The 24924-nt window shown below is 47.8% G+C and overlaps 1 protein-coding gene across 3 annotated transcripts; it reads right to left on the bottom strand.

Annotated features, from left to right (window-relative positions):
* Positions 1 to 335: 335 nt before the first annotated feature.
* On the bottom strand, positions 336 to 18466 carry LOC117836391 (NAC domain-containing protein 105). Of its 3 annotated transcripts, none has more exons than XM_034715802.2 (4): positions 17969 to 18466; positions 13230 to 13428; positions 12829 to 13109; positions 336 to 1250 (listed from the first exon to the last, which is right to left on the bottom strand). In XM_034715802.2, the coding sequence occupies exons 2-4, from the start codon at positions 13390 to 13392 to the stop codon at positions 678 to 680; spliced, it is 1017 nt and encodes a 338-aa protein (XP_034571693.1). In that variant the 5' UTR covers positions 13393 to 13428; positions 17969 to 18466; the 3' UTR covers positions 336 to 677. The 3 variants fall into 3 exon arrangements, with proteins under 3 accessions (XP_034571693.1, XP_034571691.1, XP_072147203.1); XM_034715800.2 differs by having other exon boundaries at positions 13230 to 13448; positions 17969 to 18465; XM_072291102.1 differs by lacking the exon at positions 17969 to 18466 and adding an exon at positions 13540 to 17956 and having other exon boundaries at positions 13230 to 13448.
* Between the last annotated feature and the right edge of the window lie 6458 nt (positions 18467 to 24924).

The following is a 24924-nucleotide window of genomic DNA, read 5'->3' on the forward strand; positions in this document are numbered from 1 at the left end:
AGGGCATGTTTGGTTCCTCTTGCTAAACTTTAGTTACTAAACTTTAGCAAAAGCTGTTTGGATACTCTTGCTAAAAGACATTTAATGAGCTGTAAAAAGACCTATCTACCCTTATTAAAGGTGCGCAGGAGGGGGGAGACAAGCAATAAATGAGAGGTATAGGTTGTCCAGCCCACCTTTTAGCAAGGTTTAGCAACTAAAAACTTGCTAAAGTGCTAAACTTTAGCAACTCAGCTTTAGCAAGTTTTAACAAGAGTGTTTGGCAGTTCAGTAGCTAAAAGTTACTAAACTTTAGCAACTAAACTTTAGCAAGATGGAACTAAACACCCCCTAAATGACGTGGCATATAGTACCGAACTAACAATGCGCCCGATAACGAAGGGTTCCCGACAAAAGTCGATCCTCGCAGTGATTAAAGGAGTCTTCCGTTAAATGAAAAAGGAAAACACGAAACGGGGTCACAAAATGCTCCGGCGATATTCGTGATTACAATTTGTGAAACTATATTGTATCTTATATACGTATTACTACCATATAGGCAGGGGAACCGACGAGGCGACGACCGAAGCTACGGCCCATCACCCGACACGAGTGATCCCAGACAAGCACGAAACGAAAACGATCGGACGACAATGCATGGCAAGTTCAGCTACATACATGTGTACAGCTGCAGCCATCTATGGTTCCTGATGGCCGCCACATCTGGCCGCGTTCTTGTGCAGGCACACTGCAGGGTCGGCCACGGAGCCCAGCAGCCCGGCTTCCTCGTGCCGGACGGCGCCGTCGAGGAGCAGCAGCGCCACCATGTCCGTCGCGTCCTCACCACTGTCTCCGGCATGCGTCCCCAGCGGCTTGCCGCAATATTCCTGCTGCTCGGTGGCGTGCTCCTCGTCAGGGGTGAGCTGGGACGCGACGAACCTGTCGAGCGCCCTCCAGTCCGTGGTCGCCGCCGCGGAATAATCTCCCTCGCCGCCGTCAGCCGGGGCTCGGTGGCTCCCCTGGTTCGGCAGCGGCGGGCTCTCGAGCTGCGGGAGCTCGGCGACGGCGAGGCGGCTGGAGTACTGCAGGAGGCTGCTGGCCGCGGAGGCGGCGCCGTCCAGCTCGGGCGACTCTTGCTTGAAGCGCGCCGCGCCGGCAAGGATGGGGTCGTGGTGGTAGTAGGAGTAGCTCGGGTCCCATGCTCCGGCGACGCTCCGCGGCGGCTGCGCGGTGCGTTTCTTGAACGCTCGGCACACCACCCACCCTTCTTCCTGCATGAAAGGAAGCTCGCTTCAAAAGCCGATAACAGTCGCCAATAATGATCCATTTAGCTAATAAGCAAGTGCGGCAGCTTGACTAGCAAAGATCGTAATTCAATTTCCATCAACTACATATATTTTGTAATATTCCAAAAAATTTGTAATATTAATTTGAGTGAATTTTTAAAAATTTAAAACTTTTTATTTGAATTGTGTGGTCATTTGAAAATAAAAGATAAATTCTCTTCTTAGCTAAATTCCCTAACAATCAAATCACAAACCCTTCAAACTTGTGTGGTATGGTTTGGTTTTTCTTGATTTTATTTGGATCTCAAATTTGAGTGTGTTTGAATTTTGAATCAAATTCAAAATTCAAACTAAATATAAATCTAAACCTAAATACAAAGAAAACCAAATCTATCCCTTAACCCATCTAACCACCAAGCTGGCTGCTAGCCGAACCGGCTTGGACCGCTAACCCCAAGCCCTTCTCCACCTGGCCCAGCCGGCCGGCCCAGCCAAGCCACCCCAGCCAGCCGCTCACTCGCGCCCGCTCTCCCTATCTTTCTCTCTCCCTGCCACGCGGGCCCAAGTGCCAGCCGCACCCCCTGTTCCCCTTTCTTCTTCTTCCCGACCGTACACCCACACGCACGGCGCGTGCACACCGGCCGTGCCTGCCAGCCGCGCTGGCACCCGCTCCTGCCCACGCGCGCCCGTGACCCCCCCCCCTTCTGGAGCCTTACGCCGCGGGGTAAAACCCCCTTTTGCTCTCGCTCCTCGCTCATGAACCCTAGCTGCGGGCCACCCGATAGCCGCCATGCCATCCTCGGGCGCGGACATCGAGGATGGACAGCAGGGCGCAATCTTGCCCCCGCATTGCCTTTGCCATGCTATAAAAGGGGGCCGAGCCCCACTGCTCTCCTCACACCACCCCAGGGGTTTCTCCCCGCTTGCTAGCTGCCGCCACCAGAGAGGGAGAAGGAGCACAGAGAGAAGGAGAAGAAGGAAGGAGGAGAAAGAGAAGAAGAAAGAAGAGGAGAAGATAAGAAGAGGAGAAGAAGAAGGGGAGGAGAAGAGGAGGAAGCCAGAGCCGCCGTCGAGGGGAGCCGCCGTCCGCCGTCCGCCATCGTACCGCAAGTCGTCACTGAGCCAGCGATGCCTTCACCTCCGCCTCGGTGAGCTGCACCTCTCCCTCTCTCCTTGCCTCTTTGTCGTAGCCGAGCACGACGCCGCAGCCTTGCCACCACTATTGGCTGCCGCAAGCCCGGGACTTCGGTGCCCCGCGCATCGCCACAGTCGTGCCGCGGCCGGGGGCTTCCCCGTGCCCTCGCTCACGCACGCGCTGTCCGTAGACTGTCGTGCTCTAACCCTCACCACGGCGCGACGTTGTTGCCAGCCTTAGGGCTGCGACGTGCGCGCCACGTCGCACAGCCACATAGGACTAACCAGCGACGTGACTGCCACGTGGCACTGACGTGGCAAGGGCCGAGCCCACTTGTGGGGCCCACTAACTGACAATGGGGACCACTGACCCATGCAGTCCACCGGCTAACCGGTGAGACCCAGTTGACTATAGATCGGTCAATGATCAACACTTTCCGGGTCAACAATGACCACCAAAGCTAACGTTAGTAGACACGTGGCGCACTCCCGTGCTGCCATGTGGCACTACTAGGAGCTGACACATGTCACATAATAATAAATGTTTTCTAAAATTATTTAAATAATTAAATAAATCCTTTAATCTTTAAAAATTCACAACTAATTCATTTTAACTCCGAAAAATATGAACCAGTTGCATTAAATTCGTAAAATCGAGCCCGTGCTATTTTTAGCTAGTTTGGTGTTATTTGAATCTTCTAAGTTTAGATTTCTTGGAGTTTTTATCTAGATCTAATGACGTTTAATTTATTTTACGCCGTATCTCGTTCTGTTCAGACCCGAGTGACAACCCGGAAGACCCACAAGACCCCGACTATGTCGAGGAAGATCCCAACGACTACAGACAAGGTGTCATGTCACTCCCAATCATATAGAACCTATACATACTTAGTTGCTAGCACTTCACTTATGATGCTTGGATGATGATTGATTGCATAGCCTATGATTCTAGCTATGCCTTGATAATTGGTTATCCTATTTTCCTTGATACCTACTTATGGGATAGCTACATACCCTTAGCTAGTCCACCTGGATTACATCCATAAACATGCTTTTGAGTTATGGATGGACACATGCCATAGTTTGGTGATGGGATTCCTTGTACACTCTCGTGTGTGTTTTGGGTGAGTGTGATCCCTTAATGTGTTTTGGCGGGGGCGAGCCGTGGTTAGTACTGAGGAGTGCCTAGCTAGGAGGGAGCGTTATGGACTCTCTCTAACCCCCCTGTGCCTGTTACGGGTGCCTTGTTTGTTACTGAGGAGTAGGTGGCGTACTTGTACATTACAGGTGCTTCGGCACATACTTGTGGAGTAGAGTGCTCATTCTCGGCCGCTTAAGGATCAAGTCAGATTACCACCGGTCACAACATCTATTTATGTACATACCGCTCGCTTACATTATGGTTGGGGTTCGATCCGAGATAGTGGTGGATAATGCTAAGCCTGTAGGCGGATTGGAGGATCAGTGTAAGGAGTTTGAGGTGTTGGCCTACTCTGACCAGACTGCACCCCCGCATGGGTAGGTTTCACAGCTTCGAGGTCCTCATCGGTGATGGTGTGCCCTGTAGCTGAGGACGGTTCCGGACTTGAGGAAACAGGACAGAGCTATCCACCTACTAGGACTCCGGCTGTTAGGTGGGGTTCGGACAGCTGATCCCCGTTCAGCTTCACCGTGCGAGTACAGTTCTACAACCTCTGCAGAGTGTATAAAGCTATAGCTATAGTCCATGTCCACTGGTTATGGACGGTGCTATTGACTGCCGCTACTTCTAACTAGACTTTGCTTACTCTTCTACCTCCCCTTTTTGAGATAGTTCAGCGTTTGCCATTGAGATGTGAGAGGAGGGAGCTGTCACATCACCTAGTGTGTTTGGGTGTTGGATCCTTGTATGAAGGATCCAGTGATTTGTGCCGACGTCCTTGTTGAGAGGTGTTGACCTTGGAGATGGTTTGCATTGATGCATCCTTGTTTGTTGCTGCTTCATAAACCCCTACAGTCATATATTAGCTTATCCATGCGTATAGTATTATTCCCTCATTTCCTTGGCTTGCTGCTATTGGGAGTTGACATGGCCTACCCGCTTCTTGGGTAGATGGTGGCTTTTCAGGGTCGAAGCCCGACTACAACTTTGATAATGATGGATGGGAAGACTAGGGATGGTCCCTCGCTCAAATCATCTTTAGAGATAGTGTTCTCCATAGCTTATGATTCCATTGCGTAGATGTTTTACTTTTCTTGATTTAGTCCTAATGGACTTGTACCGGCATGTGACGAAGAGTTGTACTCAATATTTATGAGAATTATGTTATTTATACTCTGTTGTTGCTCTATATTTCTGTGTTGGTATGGGTTTTTATTGTCTGGGACAGGGATTTGCACGTGAGCCTCCATGGGACTATCACCGAGGTGTGTAGGCTTGGATTCTCAGAAATGGGAATTTGGATCTGTTTCAACTCGTATCAAAGTCATACTTGACCATAGGATGATCCCTAGCAATGGACGATAGTCTAGGAAGCCTAAACTATCCTTGAACTAAGTATATACTCCTTGACTGCTATACAACTCGTTGAAGTACTAATATTACTACATTGATTTCTTTAGCTTATATGACTTACTAACAACCCTTAACAATGCTTTTCAGATGACAACCGAAGAGTGGCACTCATTCTCAGGAGACGGAGTGAGCTACAGAGGCTTTTGCGCTCTGTTCAATTAGTGCTTGGAGAGAGCGAGAGTCAGCATTCAGAACGTGTGCTACGAGGGTCACATGAGGGACAATGTGGACACTGTGCCCACCGAGGTAAAGTTCACTGTACCGGCCGACCCCAAGGTGCCTGAGTTCGAGGAGGTTGTGATGCACGCTTTTGAGCTGTCAGCGTCGGAGGCTCACCAGACCGCCGCCAGGAGGGCCTTGCATGAGGTGCACACGCAGCTACGTGATAGACTGGTTCAAACTCCCTACCACTATCTACCCAGGGCTTTCCGCGGACCGTGGGACTTTGAGAGTTCAGCCTGCCAATACTACGAGGACGCTTACGCTGAGCCCAATGAGAAGTTTTGTGTGGCTTCCCACTGCATCCACGCTCAAGACTTGGCACTATTCTGGAACAACAGAGAGGTAGAGGTGCTTTGCAAGGGTTGGAAAAATGCATCGCTACCAACGCCATGCTAGAGGGCAAGATACGGGGACTCGAGCGTTGTTTGTCTGACCTGGACTGGACGAACCGTCGCCTGCAGCACGAGGTGGACACTGCACCAGACACCTACCACGAGAGGGACTCGCTGAGGATTGCCACGCTGGAGGCAAGAGCTGTTCGGATGGAGGAACTGAAGGCCAAGGACAAGGTGATAGCGGAGAAGAATGCCTTGCTCAAGGAGAAGGAAGAACTGACTGATACCTTGGATGCCGCACTGATCTCCAAGAACAGGATTATTGAGCAGCTTCACCGCCAACTACATAGGAACTACTACAACTTGGTCCACCTTGGATCACGTTGCTACCATGACAGGGACTTGGCAGAGAGACTTCAGCTTGGGTAGGAGCGCTCAGACCGCAGAAGGATGTCGGAGCTGGAGGAGCTGAGTGCATGGATTCCGATCGAGTACATGAGGGAGCCCCGTGTAGAGAGCTTCGCGCTACCGCCGACCAGACTATACACTTAGGTGATGCACCCACCAGCCAGGGTTGCTACTGAGGAGATGACAAGAGCTCTGTCTAGTCTCTCTCAGCTGTACGGAGGAGACCCGCTTGAGCTGCCAGTCTACTCAGATGACGAGTCAGGACCGTTCAAAGATCCTACTACTGAGTACCACCAAGGAGATGTAGATGACGATGACGACTTCCAGTACTCCGACTGAGTGGAACGCTCCTGATCTGAATAGTGCTAGGTTTGAGTTAGACTCACCATGATTTAATAACATTAGAGACTACCACCCATGACTCTCGATGCAGTAGAATGGTGATCTTTGTGTAATCTTGAAGGTTTCTGTTGTTGTATGGTGCCTTTGAAAGAGTGATATGGAGTTTTTTGGATTTTATGATTCTTATGCTTCTTATTGTCTGAGTGGAATTTTTTGTGTGTTTTAGCTATATGATCTGTTAGTAATACAGTAAATCCCCTATCTAATTACTTAAAAATAATCGTTGATCACGGCCTCATATGGAACAGATGTCGGATTTGAGGAGGTCAGGACAGTTGCTACACTGTTTCAAGGAGGTGGCCAACGAAGATGGGCCTAACCCCAACAGAGGTCGTGGTCACTGCGGAGGTTGCGCTCCCCAAGGCGGACTACGTGGAGGTCACCACGGAGGACGTGGAGGCCATGTTTTAGAGATGGAAGCACGGGGAGACCCAGCTGCGCTGAAGGAGAAGGCCACTAGGAGGATTAGGAGCGGAACGTGAACGCTGGAGGTGGAGGGAACCAGCAGGCTCCGCCACCACCCAAACTTGCAGAGGTGATGGCAGTCCATACTCAACTGATGCAGACTATGGCCAACGTCTTGCTCCAGTACAAATAGCCAAGCGGACACCGCAGGGACCCACCAGTTGAGTCCTTGCAGAGGAAAGTTGAGGGATTCACCAAGCTCCGATGACCCACGTTTGACAACTCAGACAACCCTCTGGATGCAGATGACTGGTTGAGGGAGATCAAGAAGAAGCTGGACTTGACAGACTGCACTAACAAAGAGTGCGTGGCGCTGGCCGCCCACCAACTGATTGAGATTGCACATGCCTGGTGGGACAGTTTCTACAACTCTCACGCAGATCCAGCGCACATCTCTTGGGATGAGTTCACTGCAACATTTTGTGACCACCATATCCCTGAAGCAGTCATGGACTAAAAGGTAGATGAGTTTCGCAACTTGAGGATGGGAAACATGAAAGTCCAGGAGTACGCCAACAAATTACAGGAACTGATGAGGTATGCACCGGACAACACCAACATAGAAAAGAAGAAGATGTATTGGTTCCACAAAGGGCTTCATCGAAGCATGGAGATGCACTTATCCACTCACGATTGTCCTACTTTGCACGCACTTGTAGGCAAGGTACTCCGAGTTGAGAAGTTGAGACTCGAGTACGAGGAAACAAGAGGAAGCACTAGGACTAGTTTGGACACTCAGGGTTGTCTTAGAGGCCGAGAACAGGACCCCCACAGTTCCAGTAGCAGAAACCTCACAGTTACCCTTCTCAGCTGCAACAGTAAAGAAACACTGGTGGAGGAACTGGAAGTTTTGGTACTTGGAAGATGAGTCCCAGCAGCCTACCGCTCTTAAGGGTGCAAAGTCGATTGTTTGCTACACGTGCCGTCAGCCCGGGCACAAGTCGTTCGCGTGTCCGCAGAAGACCCAGGTGGGAGGACAGAACCAGACCAACCAGTACCAGACGCCAGCCAAGACACCAGTACTAGGAGGACCCCAACAGAGGAACCCGGCAAGGATTTTACCGGCACCTACCCGAGGGTGCCTGAACCACCTAACAGCCGGGGACGCTGCAACAGCTTCAGACATTGCTCTCGGTCAGTTCCTTGTTGATTCAGTCAAAGCTACATTTTTTTCAATATTGGTGCCAAGTTTTCTTATGTTTCAACCAAGTCTGTCAAAGAACGGTCTCTCCCCACTGCGCCTCGACCAAGGCCTATTATAACCAGTTCCCCCTTAGGAGAGGTAAGGAGCACCCTAGAGTGCAAGGTAGTTCCGTTGATATTTGAGAAGCAGTTGTTTCTAGCAGACTTGACAGTACTGAAGTCCTCAGGCATTGATGTGATTTTGGGAATGGATTGGTTGGCCAAGCACAAAGGACTAGTCTCGTGTAACCCCTGTTTTGTCAGGTTGGAAGATCCAAGTGGAGTTCAAGTACTAGTTGAACCGTTATACCGCAAGACAACCCCTATGATTTGCAACATGAATCCCAAAGCTATCAAAGAGGTATCCATTATGTCTGAGTTTCCGGACGTATTTCCAGAAGAGCTCACAGAACTACCCCTAGACTGGGATGTGGAGTTTGTGATTGCGCTTATGCCCGGCGCAGGACCGATAGCACAGAGGTCATACCGGATGTTAGCTGACGAGTTGGATGAACTAAAGAAGTAGTTGAAGACATTGCTAGAGAGAGGATTCATTCGACCGAGTGCTTCATCCTGGGGTTCACCCATTTTGTTCGTAAGAAAGAAGGATGGATCAATGAGAATGTGTGTGGATTACTGAACGCTCAATTCCATGACCATCAAGAACAAGTATCCATTCCCACGAATTCACGATCTGCTTGACTGGCTCAGAAAAGCTAAGTACTTCTCCAAGATCGACTTGAGATTAGGATACCACCAAATGAAGATTCGACAAAGTGACATATCCAAGACCGCCTTCACCACTCGGTACAGATTGTTTGAGTTCACAGTGGTTTCCTTAGGTTTGACAAATGCACCAGCTTATTTCATGAACATGATGAACAAGATCTATATGGAGGAGTTGGACAAGTTTGCGGTAGTGTTCATTGATGATATTTTGATCTACTCGGACACAGCAAAAGAGCATGAGGAGCACCTTCGGATCGTACTAAAGAGGTTACGACAATACCAACAATATGCTTAGTTCAGCAAGTGTGAGTTCTGGATGGAGGAAGTTGCCTTCTTAGGGCACATGTTATCGGTAAAGGGTGTAGCCATTGACCCCGCTAAAATCGAGGCAATTATAGAGTGGGAGTAGCCTTGCAACGTGTTAGAGATCAGGAGTTTCCTTGAATTGGCATGATACTACTGGAGCTTTTTTGAGAACTTTTCAAAGATAGCCAAATCCATGACCGAGCTGCTAAAGAACAACGTGAAGTTTGTGTGGTCAGAAGCTTGTGAGAGGAGCTTCCAGTAGCTAAAGTCGAGACTTACCACCACCCCAGTACTAACCTTACCAGACATCAAGAAGGATTTTGTGGTGTACTGTGACGCATCCAGGCAAGGGTTAGGATGTGTGTTGATGGAAGAAGGAAAGGTTGTGGCTTATGCATCTAGGTAGCTAAAGAAGCATGAAGAGAACTACCCGACGCACGACCTGGAGTTGACAGCCGTAGTGCATGCTCTCAAGATTTGGAGGCACTATCTGATCAGCAACAAGTATGAGATCTACACAGACCACAAGAGTTTGAAGTACTTCTTCACATAGTTTGAGCTGAACATGAGGCAAAGGAGATGGCTGGAGCTAATTAATGATTATGAATTGAAGATTCACTACCATCCTTGTAAAGCCAGCGTAGTGACCGATGCTCTAAGCAGGAAGATCTATTGCAACAACCTGATGGTGAAAGAAGAGCAATCTGCTTTGTATGAAGAGATGAATAAACTTAAGCTCAAAATCATTGAGCCTGGACAACTGTGTGAACTACTAGTGACCTATGACCTAGACGATCGGATTAGACAGGCACAAGCCCGATGCTCAGAAATTGAGACCCTTCAGGAGCTGATGAAAGGAGGCAAGGCCACCGATTACCGTATGGACGACAAAGATACCGTTTGGCTGCAGGACAGGATTTGTGTACCCAAGGATCAAGCTTTATGTGAGACCATCCTGAAGGAAGCCCACGACTCGAGGTACTCTATCCCTAGGATGCACCAAGATGTACTAAGATTTGAAGAAGAGGTTCTGGTGGAAAGATATGAAAGTCGACATAGCAAACTACGTAGATAGCTGTGACATTTGCAAACGAGTGAAGGCCGAGCACCAGAGACCGGTAGGACTACTTATACCTCTTGAGGTACCCGTTTGGAAGTGGGAAGACATTTCAATGTACTTCATTGTGGGTCTGCCCAGGACTTAGAAGGGAAATGACTCGATTTGGGTGATTTCGGATAGGCTCACCAAGGTTGATCATTTTATACTCGTGAAATGCAACTACTGGACTGAGAAACTCGTAGATTTGTACATGGAAAACATCTTGAGGCTACGTGGAGCACCTAAGAGTATTGTGTCTGACAAGGGTCCACAGTTTGTTGCCAAGTTTTGGAAGAGCTTTCACAAGGCTATGGGAACTATCTTGGAGTACAGTACAGTGTTTCACCCACAGACCGATGGATAGACTGAAAGAGTGAACCAAATCTTGGAGGATATGATGAGAGCTTGTGTGCTTACATACGGCACCAACTAGGAGAGAAGCTTGTCTTTTGCTGAGTTTTCTTACAACAACAGATATTAAGCTAGTCTTCAGATGTCACCTTTTGAGGCTCTCTATGGAAGAAAGTGCAAAACACTACTGATGTGGTCTGAGGTTGTAGAGAGGACTTTCTTTGGACCAGCAACTATTAAGGAGGTTGAGGAGAACATGAGCAAGAGAGAACTTAAAGACTGCTCGGAGTCGCCAGAAGAGTTACGCAGACAAGAGGAGGAGAGACTTATCCTCTATGGAACTAAGAGGATTCTGATAAAAGGAAAGCTTGCGTCGAGATTTGTAGAACCCTACCAGGTAGTTAAGCAAATTGGAGATCTTGCTTACAAGATTGCCTTACCAGAAAGCATGGCTAGAGTACACCCGGTGTTTCATGTATCACAGCTGAGAAAGTGTCTAAGAGTCCCTGAGGAGGAGGTTCACGTTGAAGCTCTAGACCTACAAGACAATTTGGAGCATGCAGAGCACCCAGTAAAGATCTTAGCTCGCGCAGAGAAAGCGACAAGGAGGACATCCGTTCCTTATTGTAAAGTACTCTGGAGCAACCATTCTGAGAGAGAGGCAACTTGGGAGAAAGAGTTTGATATGAGGAAAGAGTTTTCACACCTTTTTGAGGAGGAGGTCAAAGTTTAATCTCGAGTACGAGATTCTTAATGTTCCAAAAATTTGTAATATTAATTTGAGTGAAATTTTCAAAAATTTAAAACTTTTTGTTTAAATTGTGTGCTCATTTGAAAATAAAAGATAAATTCTCTTCTTATCTAAATTCCCTAACAATCAAATCACAAACCCTTCAAACTTGTGTAGCATGATTTGATTTTTCTTGGATTTTATTTGGATCTCAAATTTGAGTGTGTTTGAATTTTAAATCAAATTTAAAATTCAAACTAAATATAAATCTAAACCTAAATAAAAATAAAAATAGAACCTAATCTAACCCTTAACCCATCTAACCACCAGGCTGGCCCGCTAGCCGAACTGGCCTGGCTCGCTAACCCCGCATCCTTCTCCACCTAGCCTAGCAAGCCGACCCAGCCAAGCCAGCCCAGCTGGCTTCTCACCCGCACCCGCTCTCCCTCTCTTTCTCTCTCGCTACCACGCAGGCCCCGCCTGCCAGCCGCACCCCGGTTCCCCTTTCTTCTTCCTCCCAACTGTACACCCACGGGTGCGGCGCATGCGCGCCGGCCACGCTAGCACCCGCTCCTGCCCACGCGCCTGTGACCCCCTTTCGGAGCCTTCCGCTGCGGGGTAAAACCCCCTTCTGCCCTCGCTCCACGCTCACGAACCTTAGCCACGGGTTGCCCGATTGCCGCCACGCCATCCTTGGGCGCGGAAACCGAGGATGAACGGCCAGGTGCAATCTTGCCCCCGCACCGCCTTCGTCGCGCTATAAAAGGGGGCTGAGCCTCGGCCGTCTCCTCACACCACCCCGGGTGTTTCTCCTTTTACTTGCTAGCCGCCGCCACCAGAGAGGGAGAAGAAGGAGCGCAGAGTGAAGGAGGAGAAGGAAGGAGGAGAAAGAGAAGAAGAAAGAAGAAGAGAAGATAAGAAGAGGAGAAGAAGAGGAGGAAGCCGGAGCCGCCGTCGAGGGGAGCAACCGTCCGCTATCGTACCGTAAGTCCTCACCGAGCCGGCGACGCCTTCATCTCCGCCTCGGTGAGCCGCACCTTGTACTCGATATTTATGAGAATTATGTTATTTATATTCTGTTGATGCTCTATATTTTTATGTTGGTATGGGTTTATACTGTCTGGGACAGGAATTCGCATGTGATAACCTTCCTAAGATTATCACTGAGGTGCGTAGGCTTGAATTCTCAGAAATAAGAATTTGGGTCCGTTTCATATTTTTTCGATCTCTGCATTTTCATTTTGTTGGTAGAAACACGTAAATGAGTTTTTCTTTTCGGAAGTGGAACTTATGCGAGGCACGCCAAATCAAATGTCCATGTTACTGAGAAAACATCCTTTTGCTCGCCATTCATCATGATTGGGCCAAATCTGCTAAATGGGCTTGGTAGAATCTGGGGCCCAACACAGCCTGGAAAGCCCAACAGCCCATCTCAGGAGCAATATGTGAGAGTATCAAGTTAGCTTTCCCCGGCTCCCGTCGACGGCGAGCAGCGGCGGCGGGCGGCGGCCACCGCTGGGATTGGAAAGCCACAGCAGGAGCACGAAGAAGACTAGCTAGAACGCAAGGCATGAACATGCATGGCCGAACGAACGCATAAAAAGAGAGACGGATACAGTTATTGGAATGGGCTAGGTCGATCTTGCCTGTGGCGCGGCGTTCTCGTCGGTCTCGAGCCGGTACTCGTGCATGATCCAGTCGGTCTTCCGGCCGTTGGGCGCCCTCCCCGTGTAGAACACGAGCGTCTTCCGCATCCCGATGAGCCCGCCTCCCTGCTTGCTGTCGCGCACCGCCTTGTCCCGCCCCGTCGCCTTCCAGAACCCCGTCAGCGTCGCTCGGTTCGTCCGCGTCCCCGTCGGGTACTTGCGGTCCTTGTAGCTGAAGAAGTACCAGTCGCTCTGCTCCTCATACCCGATCTTGCAGTGCTCTTCAATTCACATCACACAGGGAAATAAGAAAAAAGTGAGATCGATGAGCATATATATGTTGCCATCATGCATATGCATATTGCAGAGTGAATATAATCAGATGCAAAGCTGATGAGAACCTTGGAGATCCCATGGCTCGATGCGGTAGAGGTCGACATCGCGGATGACGTCGAGGTCGATCTTCTGCGAGGCCACCTTCTTCCGGAGGTAGTAGCCGACGAGCTCCTCGTCGGTGGGGTGGAACCTAAACCCTGGAGGCACGCATGACTCCATTATCACCATACACTACTAGCTGCCTCTTGAAGTCTTGATCACCAGCTGCACGCAGTACAAGTAACCTGCATCAAATTCAGAAGCGCCTCAAATCTAGCTCACTCTTTCCAATCAGACACAAAGGATTAAGTGCTCGGATCTTTCAAAGCTACATACACTATGAGCAGCACATCATGCATGCATTGCAGGCCTGCATTTTTATATGAGTTAAGCTGCAGTTTTGAGAAACCAGTCACGGAACGAGACACACACCGTGCTGCTAGCTTGACTGCTGGTTGGCTGTGGACGAACTACTATGCAAGTGTATGGGTTTCAGTGCTTTTGGAAAAGTTTAATGCAGGCACCATGCTGGGGTAGGTTTCTAGGGCAGCCAGTACGGTGAAGCCTTGGCATTATTATTATTATCAGTACAGGGTACGGTAAAGCCTGAGCAGCAGGCCGGGCCAAAACACAGCAATGTTGCAGGCAGTCAATGATAGTGTCGAGGTCACGATCAGGAGCATATTGGGCACAGTCAGCAGGGAATGATAGCTGCCACACAGCCAGCGCCATGGACCAGTCACCAGGGTATAGTAAAATTTAAGCAGAAACCAATGTTATCTCTCAGTCTTAAATCTGTCAGTGGAGCTGCGCTAGCATGTTTAAGCAGATGTTTCATTCAGAACTTTCTGCAAAGAAGCATAGTACAACTCAAAAGGAAGGGATTTGCTAGGAATGTAGTATATATTTTCGAAGCAAGGAATGTTAAGTAGGCCGTTGCAAATTTTGGAATTATTTGCAAATTTGTACAGAATAAAAAAGAACTCGGATTACGTTGGTACAAAACCAATGACGTTAGCAATGCGCCATGCAGAGAGCATGCGTGTTTGTTGTGGGGGATGTATGCATGGGAGTGATAAAAAGTAAAAGGTGATGAGCAGCAGACGGGAAAGCCGTCTTTTGGATGATCAGGCTTGCTGCCTGCTGCACCGGAGACTGGAGGTGGAGGGGGCTAGCTCTATGCAGCTAGAAGGCTAGGGCAAACGATTGGCTCCCTTGCACGGCCTCTGACCGCTCTGTCCCTTTGTCTAGGAATTCCATGGCAAAGCTCTGGTCTTTAACTTGGGGCCCCTCGTGAGATGCACAACTAACTTGTTGCAAGTCTATTCCATAGCCCATATATACTGCTTGAAGTCTTGTATGTATGTGGCAAATAAGACAGATGTATAGAAAGACTCCATATGTGCATGCCAAGGTGAAAACTCTCACTACGATGGGATTTTGTTGGCATAAAAAGCTTCAAATGCGAGCAATAACATCCGCACCAATTTCATGTGCTTTTCCATGTACTCCATTTTTCCTTGTCTCTATCCTCCGTTGAACATATCGCCGACGACGCCGCTTCCATGTTTGCTGATCATCTCCCAATGTCGCTCCCATTCTTCTTGACCTACTCCTCTCACAACTTCTCATTGGCGCTTCCCTCACATAACCTCCATTTGCTAATTCTCTGTCATATGCCCACCCCATTTCATCAGTGACCAATGTACGTCCACGCTTCAAGACAACACATGATAGATCTGGATCGGAGTAGCAAGCAGCACACATAGCACGGGCAGTGGCAGATGATTAAAGATGAAAGGCTCTATATAAAGATCTACTCCCTCCATCACAAATTACTATTAGCAAAAGATATGCATCTAGAAAAGTTAAAACGAATAGTAATTTAATTTGGGATGGAGTAGAAAGTATCCAATAGTGGGAACAAGAGGTTTCACTAACAATTCTAGCAGGAATGTTGTCCTACGCCAGGCATTGGCAACCTATGGCAACTATCGCGTCTTGTTAATATTCCTCTAAGATGGCTTTCCTTGTTTGGCTATGGCTCATGAAAATGAGCTTATGTTTGCACACATTTCAACGCTTTGTCGCTGAAGCTGGATGCACTCAATGTTTGATCGCCCCACCATAGTAAAAGGTAAAACAAGGTTTATGGAAAAAAAAGAGATCAAAAGGAAAGGAAATTTCATTTCATCATTGCTTAGAAAAATGCATATCTAACCATTACTAAGTTAAAAATTATCATTGGTATCGAATGTGCAAGATCACTCAATAATGCCAAAAAGCACTTATAACAAATTTGATTGTAAGAAGTGCTTACTGCTCACTAGATATATAAATGTAACAAACTAACATCTATCAGAAGGTCTATTTTTTAGTGGAATTACCACGGGATTGATTCAATCACATATGAGAATTACTGATAAAGATGAGTTTATTGCAGTATCATTTAAGGCAGCCATCATTTAATACTTTGGAATTTTGGACCATAAACAATTATTGGACTCCAGTCATCTATGCAAGCAAGAAAACATAATAATATTTGTAGCAACATATTAGTGCTGAGACTTAATGATGTCTACAAGCATAACAGTTTTAGGAGTTATACTTTTCCTGTATAACTATACTAAACTTCAAAGATAACTTGACGGTAGACATATACTAATACTAAACTTTAAAGATATCCTGACGGTAGACATATACTAATACGAACGTCAAGGAAATCTTCCTATTACTAAATGGAGACTCCTTTTGAAGCCTTCAGGTGAAGCCACCTAGAATCCTAGGTGGACACTCTAGAAAAATAGAGAAATCATAGAAATTCTCATAAAAAAGAAAAACATCTGGTCACTAATCGGTAGACTCAAATCATCATAGCCACTGGATATATTATGTTTTCTAAAAATTACCCACCTATGCCATTATGAAAATAGGCTAAAGAAACCCCTAAATCTATATCTAAATTGCCCACCTCTGCCATTATATAAAATAAACTAAAGTAACCCTCCAATCTTCATCAAAATTACCCACTTATACCATTATAAACAATATTTAAATAACTCCCTATATTTGCAATTAAATTGCCCACAACTAAATACTTAAAAATAACTTAAAGTAACCTCCTAAATTTGCCTCTATATTACCCACATTTGCTATTATTAATAAAAATAACATGAGGTAAACCCTACATTTCAATCCAAAACACCTTAATTAAAAATATACACCAATATACGATTCTAAAGCGTCTATTTCTTACACTATTGATATATGATATAATAATTAAGGTATATACACATGATGTGTGTCACCATTTATATAGTTGAAGTAATGAGAATATAGATTTCTATGTTAAAATTATAGCTCAAACTTAGGGTCCATTAAATAGATTCAAGCGCATATCTTCTATGCAAAGTGAAAATCTATCACAATCGGTTCTATCATATAGAGTAAGTACTAACTAAGATCTATTAAAATCAGATGAAGATAATAAGTATATATTTATATAAGTATTGTGTTCGAATATTTAACAAATAAGAGGTAGCTCAAGATAATAGTTTTGTAACAATGTGGCCTCATTTTTTCATTGGAGACTCCGTATTAGTTCTCACTAGAAAAAAAGACAAATCCTAAAAATTCTCACAAAAAACAGAAACACCAAACATCAATGATGTAAACTTTAATAATCATAGTCATTGTCTATTATATTTTCTAAAAAGTTACACATTTCATATTCTGAAATAAACCCTAAACCTATATCTAAATTACCGAGTTCGGCCATTATAAAAATAATCTAAAATAACCACATAATATTCATCTAATTTACTCATGCATATCATTATTAAACATAACTAAAAATACCATTCTAAATTTGTATCTAAGTTACCCATATATAACATTATTAAAAATAACCTAAAGTAAACACCTAGATCTTAATCTAATTATCTTCGTGTGCATCATACAGGAATGTTCAAAATTAAACTATATATGATTCTAAATTACCTATTTATGTTATTGTTAATATAGAAATACTAAGTCAAGGTATATACGTATGATGACTGTCACCATATATGTGAGGAAGTGATGAAAATTATAGATTGTTATGCTAAACACAATGCATAAAGGTATGATACAAAATGAAAAAAAAAGTGTGAATGTGGATTGAAAAGTGTATAGAGTAATTACTAATTAAAAATCAATCACAACTGGATATAGATAAGTGCACATCTATACGAGTATTATGTTGAAGTATTGAAAAAAATGAGAATAGTAGGTAAATAATGAGAATAGTAGGTAAGTACACATCTATACGATTATTAGTTAGGAGTTTAATTTCTAAATAATTTTCAAATACAATAGCTTTTAAAAATATTAGTCCATGCGGGAGCACGGGTTGATGGACTAGTTAGATTAATCGGTATTGGTGCATCAGTATGCGATCAATAAGAGGTGTGCAAAAAGAAAGGGGGATAATAGTCGAGTTGAAGTACAGCGTTCTCATCAATCATCTAAACAGCAGAAAGATTGAGGAAAATCAGCCAAGTGAATAAAAAATCTCCCATCTCGATAGCAGGTGACAGGAATTAAAAGGAGTGAGAGAGAAATCTTAATCTCTGATATATGGCAAATAGATGCACACAATCCGGAAACAATTGCAAGAAGATGCTTTCAGAAGTGGGGAAAAATGCAAGAACAGATCAAAAAAATATGGATCCTGCTACTTTGCCAAATTCATCACCAGCCACAAGTAGTAATATCGTCAACTCACCTAGTCACCTCAGAGGATCAATAACTCTACGCACAGGGCTAAAATAATTTCTTCATCAGACAAACTAGCTAGTTTGGGGACATGAAGAGAGCCCAGATGGAGCGCGCTTCTGTGTGAGAGAGGAGAGGGAGTGTGTTAGGCTGTGAGCCTGTTTTGGAAAGGTGTATATGAGGAGAAGCAAAGGAGATGAGAAAGGTGGCTGGTGTATAAAAGAGTGGGGAGGCTCCCTTTCCTTCGCGCGTGGGTTGGGGGAATGAAGCCCCCTGGGCCCTAGGGGACCCTTTCGGCCACCGAGCTGATGTCACATTGTCTTCCCGGCAGGCCTCTTAGCTTCTTCCCATTGATATTTCCACTCCCCAATCTTCATTGGTAAGTCACTGCTGTTCCAATTCTATAAGTGGTTGTGAAAAAACTGTAGAACTGCGTGCTAGCGATCGATATAGAATGCTTTTTGAGAAGTATCGATCGATCGATATAGTACTGTATATTGAAGACTCTGGGCCAGTATTAGTTCATGCATAAGGGATGGTTTCTGCTAAGTATGACGCTGCTTGTTTCAGTGGACAGCTATCTAGTTGCTAGCCAATTCATTCATCATTAGTGAAGCGAATGATTTTTTGGAGCAAATATGAAATATCATGTAGGTCTCAAAGTTCTAACAGTGATGCAAAGAAGATTGATTGAACATGAGGAATTAACTTAACATTTTGTATCTTGATTATGTTATTGTTTCTATGTGCAATTTGCTTCCCTATTTCAAGCTAGGGGATTGATCCTGCATAGTCCCATGTGCTCCCATTGCTGTATATATATCCTTGATAAAATACGTGTACACTTTCAGACAATCATGATGAGATCAAAAGTTCTGACTGCTTAAGGATAACTGTTGCAGCTTAAGCACTCAAGTCATTTAACTGTAGGTCTGTAGCTGCTTTTGAAATTTACTGTATGACCACTCCGTTAATAGGTAGCTTTATACACCAGAATCCAACTATAACTACCGGCATAATGAACATGTAAAGGAACAAAAAGCTATGGGGGGGAGGAAATAATGTACACAGAATAGTCTGACATGATTAAGTATGATTACCAGAGACAATACATTATTCAATATCGTACTGATTACCGGTCAAATTCTTGTGCAACACAACACCACCTGCTTTCTCCGAAAAATTGGATCCTAATGAAAGCCTGAATTGAATTGATTTGCAAAATGTACTTGTGTTCATATATTGTTTGCCAACTGAGACATGTAAAGATTTATGTTATCTGTTCCTGGTAGAATCAACTAATTCACTGAAAATGGAAGTGTTATGCAAACTGAAAGATGTATATGTTCAAGGGTCACCACTCACCGCACCTGACGACGACTCGACATCAGCAGTGCATGACTATTCGCCTGGCGTGCTTCTCGCTCTTGTGGCCTTTTTTCTGCTCACAACTGCTCCGGGAGGTCAAAAGGGAAAGTTTGCTCTCGATATCGGCCAGTCTCCAGCTGCTGCTAATGATCGTGCATCCTCGAGACAATTTCACGCGCACTGATCCCGAGGCCTACTGCTTTGCGCGGACCCGGACACACACTAGAGCGTGACACTAATTACCCTTTGATCGCTTTTCTTATCCAGGCGACACGGCTCGCTAGCTTAATGATGAAGATGCAGTGTCAGGTTTGTACTTCAGTAGTTCAGTGTGTGCCTGAGCACTGAACAACATGTGTCATTTGCACGCAGAAGACTGCAATAGTTTTCACACAGCGCAGCATGTGCTTTTTTTCAGATAATGAAATAAAAGATACTCTACATCAGAGATGTATATGGCCGAGCTTTTATATTCAGTAATAAAGCAAGCAAGCAATGCAGTTAACAATTGAGCTTCTTGGATGTATGTCTGTAGAACTAAGAAAACTTTAATTTCAGCCGTTGTGATCGAGAGCTTGGATGTATTTCCAGGTCCATTACTCTCGGATAGTCGGATCCATCTCTGATCTCAGAAAATGGACTAATGGAGGTGATCGATCGAGCACCACAAGACAAGTGCTTTGTACTCAATTATAGGACGAGGAATTGGGGTCCATCTTTGATATAGCCAATCGGATATACACTGAAGTGATCTGATCCAGCAATATCGAGTTCCTGAAACCTAACTACGTGGCGTCGTGTCAGTATAATTCGTTGCGATTTGCTGGTGAGGTGACTACACGAAAGGGCTGGGGCGCTGAGATGAGTCGTCTGTGTGTAATGGGATGGGACAGGCCTTGTGAGTGCTCTCCCCATTTTAGCGTGTTTCATGCCACTGCATGCCATTGACATGCATGGTTCTATCAGTTCGGCAGAGAGGGGAAATATCAAAGATGCTTTACGTGGTCGGAGCGCAGCGCTGGTACATGCATCGATGGGCGATGGCCGTGATGCTAGCTAGCTAGCTGCAATCAGCATGCCGATCCCAAGTGGGGCGGCGGCCGATCCGGCGGGGGCACGGACGTCGACGTACGGCTCGCCGGCCGGGCCCCTGCATATCTCCGATCCGGCCGGCAGCTCGCCCGAGTTCTCTAGAGCCAGGCGCGCGCGGCATCGTTCCGGGCGTCCGGCCGGCGCGCGTAGGCCCCGCAGCCCCGCACGCACGTCCCCACCACCGTCCACCGTCCCCGGTCGAGCGCGGCGGTGCACCGGGCGGCCGCCGGTTGGTTAATGCGCCCGCGCGCCGCCCCAGCACCGGCGGTGTCCGTGGACACAATGTTGGCGTATGTGCAACCGGGTTAGCTACGGCAAGCAAGCAAGTTCACCTTTTCTCTCTCTTATTCCCCGAAAATGGATGCCCTTTTCATCTCCGGCCGCCCGCCCCCTTTGTTTGGTGCAGAAAGGTACGGTGCGTGGCAAGCTTGCCGGCATATGGAAGATCGAAGATCCTTGGCGTAAGCGGCAAAAAGGCTACGAACCACGTCTGAGTGAGAGCCTGCAGCCCTGTGCGCGCCATATGGAGCGTACATGACAGTAGTAACGGTGCGCTTTCACCTTTTTCTCGACATGAAAAGTTGCAGCTTTAGTTTAGCATGCCTATATCGATCGGGAGCGCAAGATTCCGTGCTTGGGTGATACTACAAGTATGACAGGGCATCCCACGGTGGAGGCGCTAGCTATGAGGTTGCTTCATCAGTTACTATGTTGATTCTCCTTGCTAAAGCTGGTGCTCCCTACTGTTGATTCATTGCTAGACACTACAACTTGCTGTAGGCACATCAGAGCCGATCGAGCGAGCGAGGAAACTACTGTCAGGCTAGGGGTGTGGTCCAAGAGACCTAGTCCCATTCCCATCACATCGATTGTTTCGTCACTAGCTAGCAGTACACTCAATTCTAGCCACGGATAGGTTGGTAGAAGGGAACGGACGGCACACCACGTTGGGGCCTCGAAGAAAAGGCGTAAAAACGCGTGCGTACACAGGTGGCACAGCGAGTACAGGAACAGGCGGCCGGATAGTGTATCATGATTGTATACGCGGCTTCTCGCACACTCTTGTACCATGTGAGACTCAGAGCAGGCTTCCCTCCACCCCCCCCCCCCCCCCCCCCCCCCCCACACACACACACACCTGTTTCGTGCGCGCACGGTGGCGATGCCGCCGTGATGCCGATTCTCCGGCCGGCCGGGCGGCGAGCGATGATCATTACCTCTCGCCGCGCGCTGTACGCACGACCTGCTGTCGACGATCTCATCAGCCGATCGATCTCTGGCAGTGCCAGCCGAAATCATACGGCTCTCGCAGCTCCCCCGTGCTTGATCGGTGTGCGTGCACGCCGTACCCATCCATCGATGCGTCCCTGGACTAATAACTCGCTGAATGATCGCCTTTCTTTTCGGCACGGCGAGGGCGTGGCCAGCCGCAGCCATGATCACGCACGTATCTGCCGACTGCCGACGCCACGGATCTTCTTCGTCTTCTCAGACACGACGAAGGAGAAACTTGGTACGGGCACAGTCGCCGTCCAGTGATCGTGCCTCGCGGAGCGGATATGATTTGAGCCCCGCGTGCGGACGGATACGCGTAGCGTGTCTCTGGTTCTTTATACTGCCACAAACCAACTCGATTATTTACCTTTTGACGACAGGGATTGTATGGCTTGCCGGTTGCCACCACAACACTGCTGGCTGCTGCGATCGTTCGGATGGCAATCGTTGGTGGTGAAAAGCATTCTCGCCGGTGATCGCACGCTCTGCTTTCTTCCCTCCGACTCCTCGGCCCGGCAATTATTCGCGATGCACAGTCCGTGCTGCCTTTTTTAACCACTCCCCCTGTTGTAAGCTGAGTGCTCACTGCTCAGGAGCCAAGAATGCCAGATACAGCGTGAGTATACAACAGAAAAATAGGAAGGATTGGATTCATGGGCCATCAAAATAAGAAAGGAGTGGAGATGGTCCCGAAGACGACGAACCAGGCGGCTTCCTCCATATGTGTGGGCCATAATGAGCTTTCCTTCTGCATCCATGGGCCTGTAGACTGAAAATTTCTCTCTCAAAGCTGCAAAGGCCCACGAGAACCACCGTTGTGGTCTCGGTCGCCGCGCCTGAAGAAACACAGCCCGTGAACCGCCCGCCCAACTTTCCGCACAATTAAACCGATACTTTCGGCCGACAACGCACGGGCACATCACCCAGAGTTTCGCCGCGACGCTGCCACAGCGTTGCGCCACGCCGCCATGTGGTTCTCCTAAATGACCAACAGTAAACCTGTCGATCCGCCTAGCGCCCACGGACCGACCGAGCCGAGCCCCGCGCGCGCGTGACCGCCGCTCCGCTCCGTCCCGTCCGCGGCGAGTAGCAAGGGGTCAGGAGGCCGACGCCGAGATCGATCGATCCACCAGGCCAGGTCCCGGTCACGAGTCACGTCCGTGCCCCCGCCCCGTACACCCGAGTCGGGGTCCTCCATGTGAGGGGGGACGGCCGGCCGGCCGATCAGGTATTCAGGTCAGGGACTCGGGCGGGGTCGTACGTGCGCTCGCGCACCGCCCGCCCCACCGAACGCCACGTGACTCCGTGTGCGCCTGCGCGCCGCACGCCCCCCTCGGCCGAACATATGGCGGAGTTCTCAGCGAGGCGTGAGGACGCGCACGGCGCACCGGCCGGCTTGGCCTGGCGCGCGCGACTGCGCGTGCGAGGCCCGCCTTGATTTGTGGCGACGAGTCCGACTGCCCCGCGTGCGCGCGTCGCCGTCGCGCCCCCCCGCCTTTTGGGCTTGATTGCTGGCTCGATCGCTCCGGGGGCCGGGGCACCGGGCAGCATCGGTCGCTCCACCATTCGCGGGCGCGGGGGGCGCCGAGGCCCGAGGGGAGGGGCGCGTTCGTCCGTTCGCGTCACGCCCCACCCGTTGTCCGTGGCGAAGGAACCGTCGATCCAGCTGGGGGAAGATGCATGTGCGGCGACCTCAGTTTGTCCTCGTCCGCGTCGGCCCCGGCCGGCGCGTCCTACGCAGCAGTACCCATCGCCGTCACCTCGGGAGACTTTGGGATCGTGCCAACCCCCTGTTCGCAGGGATTAAACTCCGCTCGGGGCTCCTGTCCCAGCGACACGAGGTCACCTTGTACAGCACCGCCATGTTTACGTGCCAAGAATTAAGCTTCGATTAGGGTTTTATTAAACTAAACTAGCCACAGTGCCACACAGCATCAATGTCATTGCTCATCGATCGAGAGAGTACATGTCCCATGTCCGTCCTTTCGCGCAAGGGCTCCACACGGTTTCCCAAAGGCACCCTTTTTTCCCTGGTGGCCTTGCGCCCTTACCTTTTCCAACGATGAAAGTACTGTACTCTGTACCTGCAGCAACGCACAGACAGAATCCTGCGTGCCTTCGTTCCCGGCTTCTTCTGATCCGATGCATGTGGCCTGTGGCCTGCACGGCTTGTTCTCATCCCCCCGAACAAGTTTAACGCCGTCGGACGAGGGCACGGTGTGAAACGGTGACCAAATTGCCGGAGCAAGGAGCATTTCGGGTACTGATTCTCGTTGCTAGCTGCCTGATGTTTGGCCCAGCTTTGAAGCCGGGATGCCGGATGCTCGCGTTTCGGCGGCGTGATAATAACCTAATACTGGAGCGTTAGGGCACCGACGGCACGTGACCTGTCGCTCAAGAGACTCGAAGAGCACCAAGGAAGCACGGCCCAAATAATCAAATTGGACCGGTCAACTATGAAAAGCGAAAACCGGATGCAACCATTTGTGCCATTCAATGGACCGAGGTAACATGCCTAGTATCTTGCAAACTTAATATAGCTAGCCGGGTTTGAGTCATGTACCCAGTACGAATATGGCATTTTTATAGACTTATTTTACTATTTGTTTTTCAATCGTGAGCGATGCACTTGTCGACAATTAGACATCCAAGTTTAAGTTGAAAGCATACGTTAAATCGGTTTAGCCATACAACACACTAAATTGAATCACTGGATCAGTGAAGCAGTAGCCTCAGCGATTCAATAATCGGTCTTCTTCTTTTTGTCTATGCATAGCAGGGGAAAAAGGAGCATGAACAGCTTACACGAAGCCTAGGGGGGTGTTTGGTCCTCCCCCTAAATTTTAGTCCCTGTCACATCGAATGTTTAGATACTAATTAGAAGTATTAAATATAGATTATTTACAAAACCCATTACATAGATGGAGGCTAAACGGCGAGATGAATCTATTAAGCCTAATTAGTCCATGATTTAACAATGTGCTGCTACAGTAACCATTTATTAATTAGGCTTAATAGATTCGTCTCGCCATTTAGCCTCCATATGTGCAATTAGTTTTATAATTAACTCATATTTGATCCTTCTAATTAGTCTCCAAATATTCGATGTGACACGGACTAAACTTTAGCTCGAGGAACCAAACGCCCCCCTAGTCTTCCGTCCCCTCCCCCTACGGGAGTATTGGTGGTTGAAAACTTGTATCAGGATGTTAATGCCCAAGTGGCTGATCA

This window comes from Setaria viridis, chromosome 9 (genome assembly GCF_005286985.2).
Source record: "Setaria viridis chromosome 9, Setaria_viridis_v4.0, whole genome shotgun sequence".
NCBI lineage: Eukaryota > Viridiplantae > Streptophyta > Magnoliopsida > Poales > Poaceae > Setaria > Setaria viridis.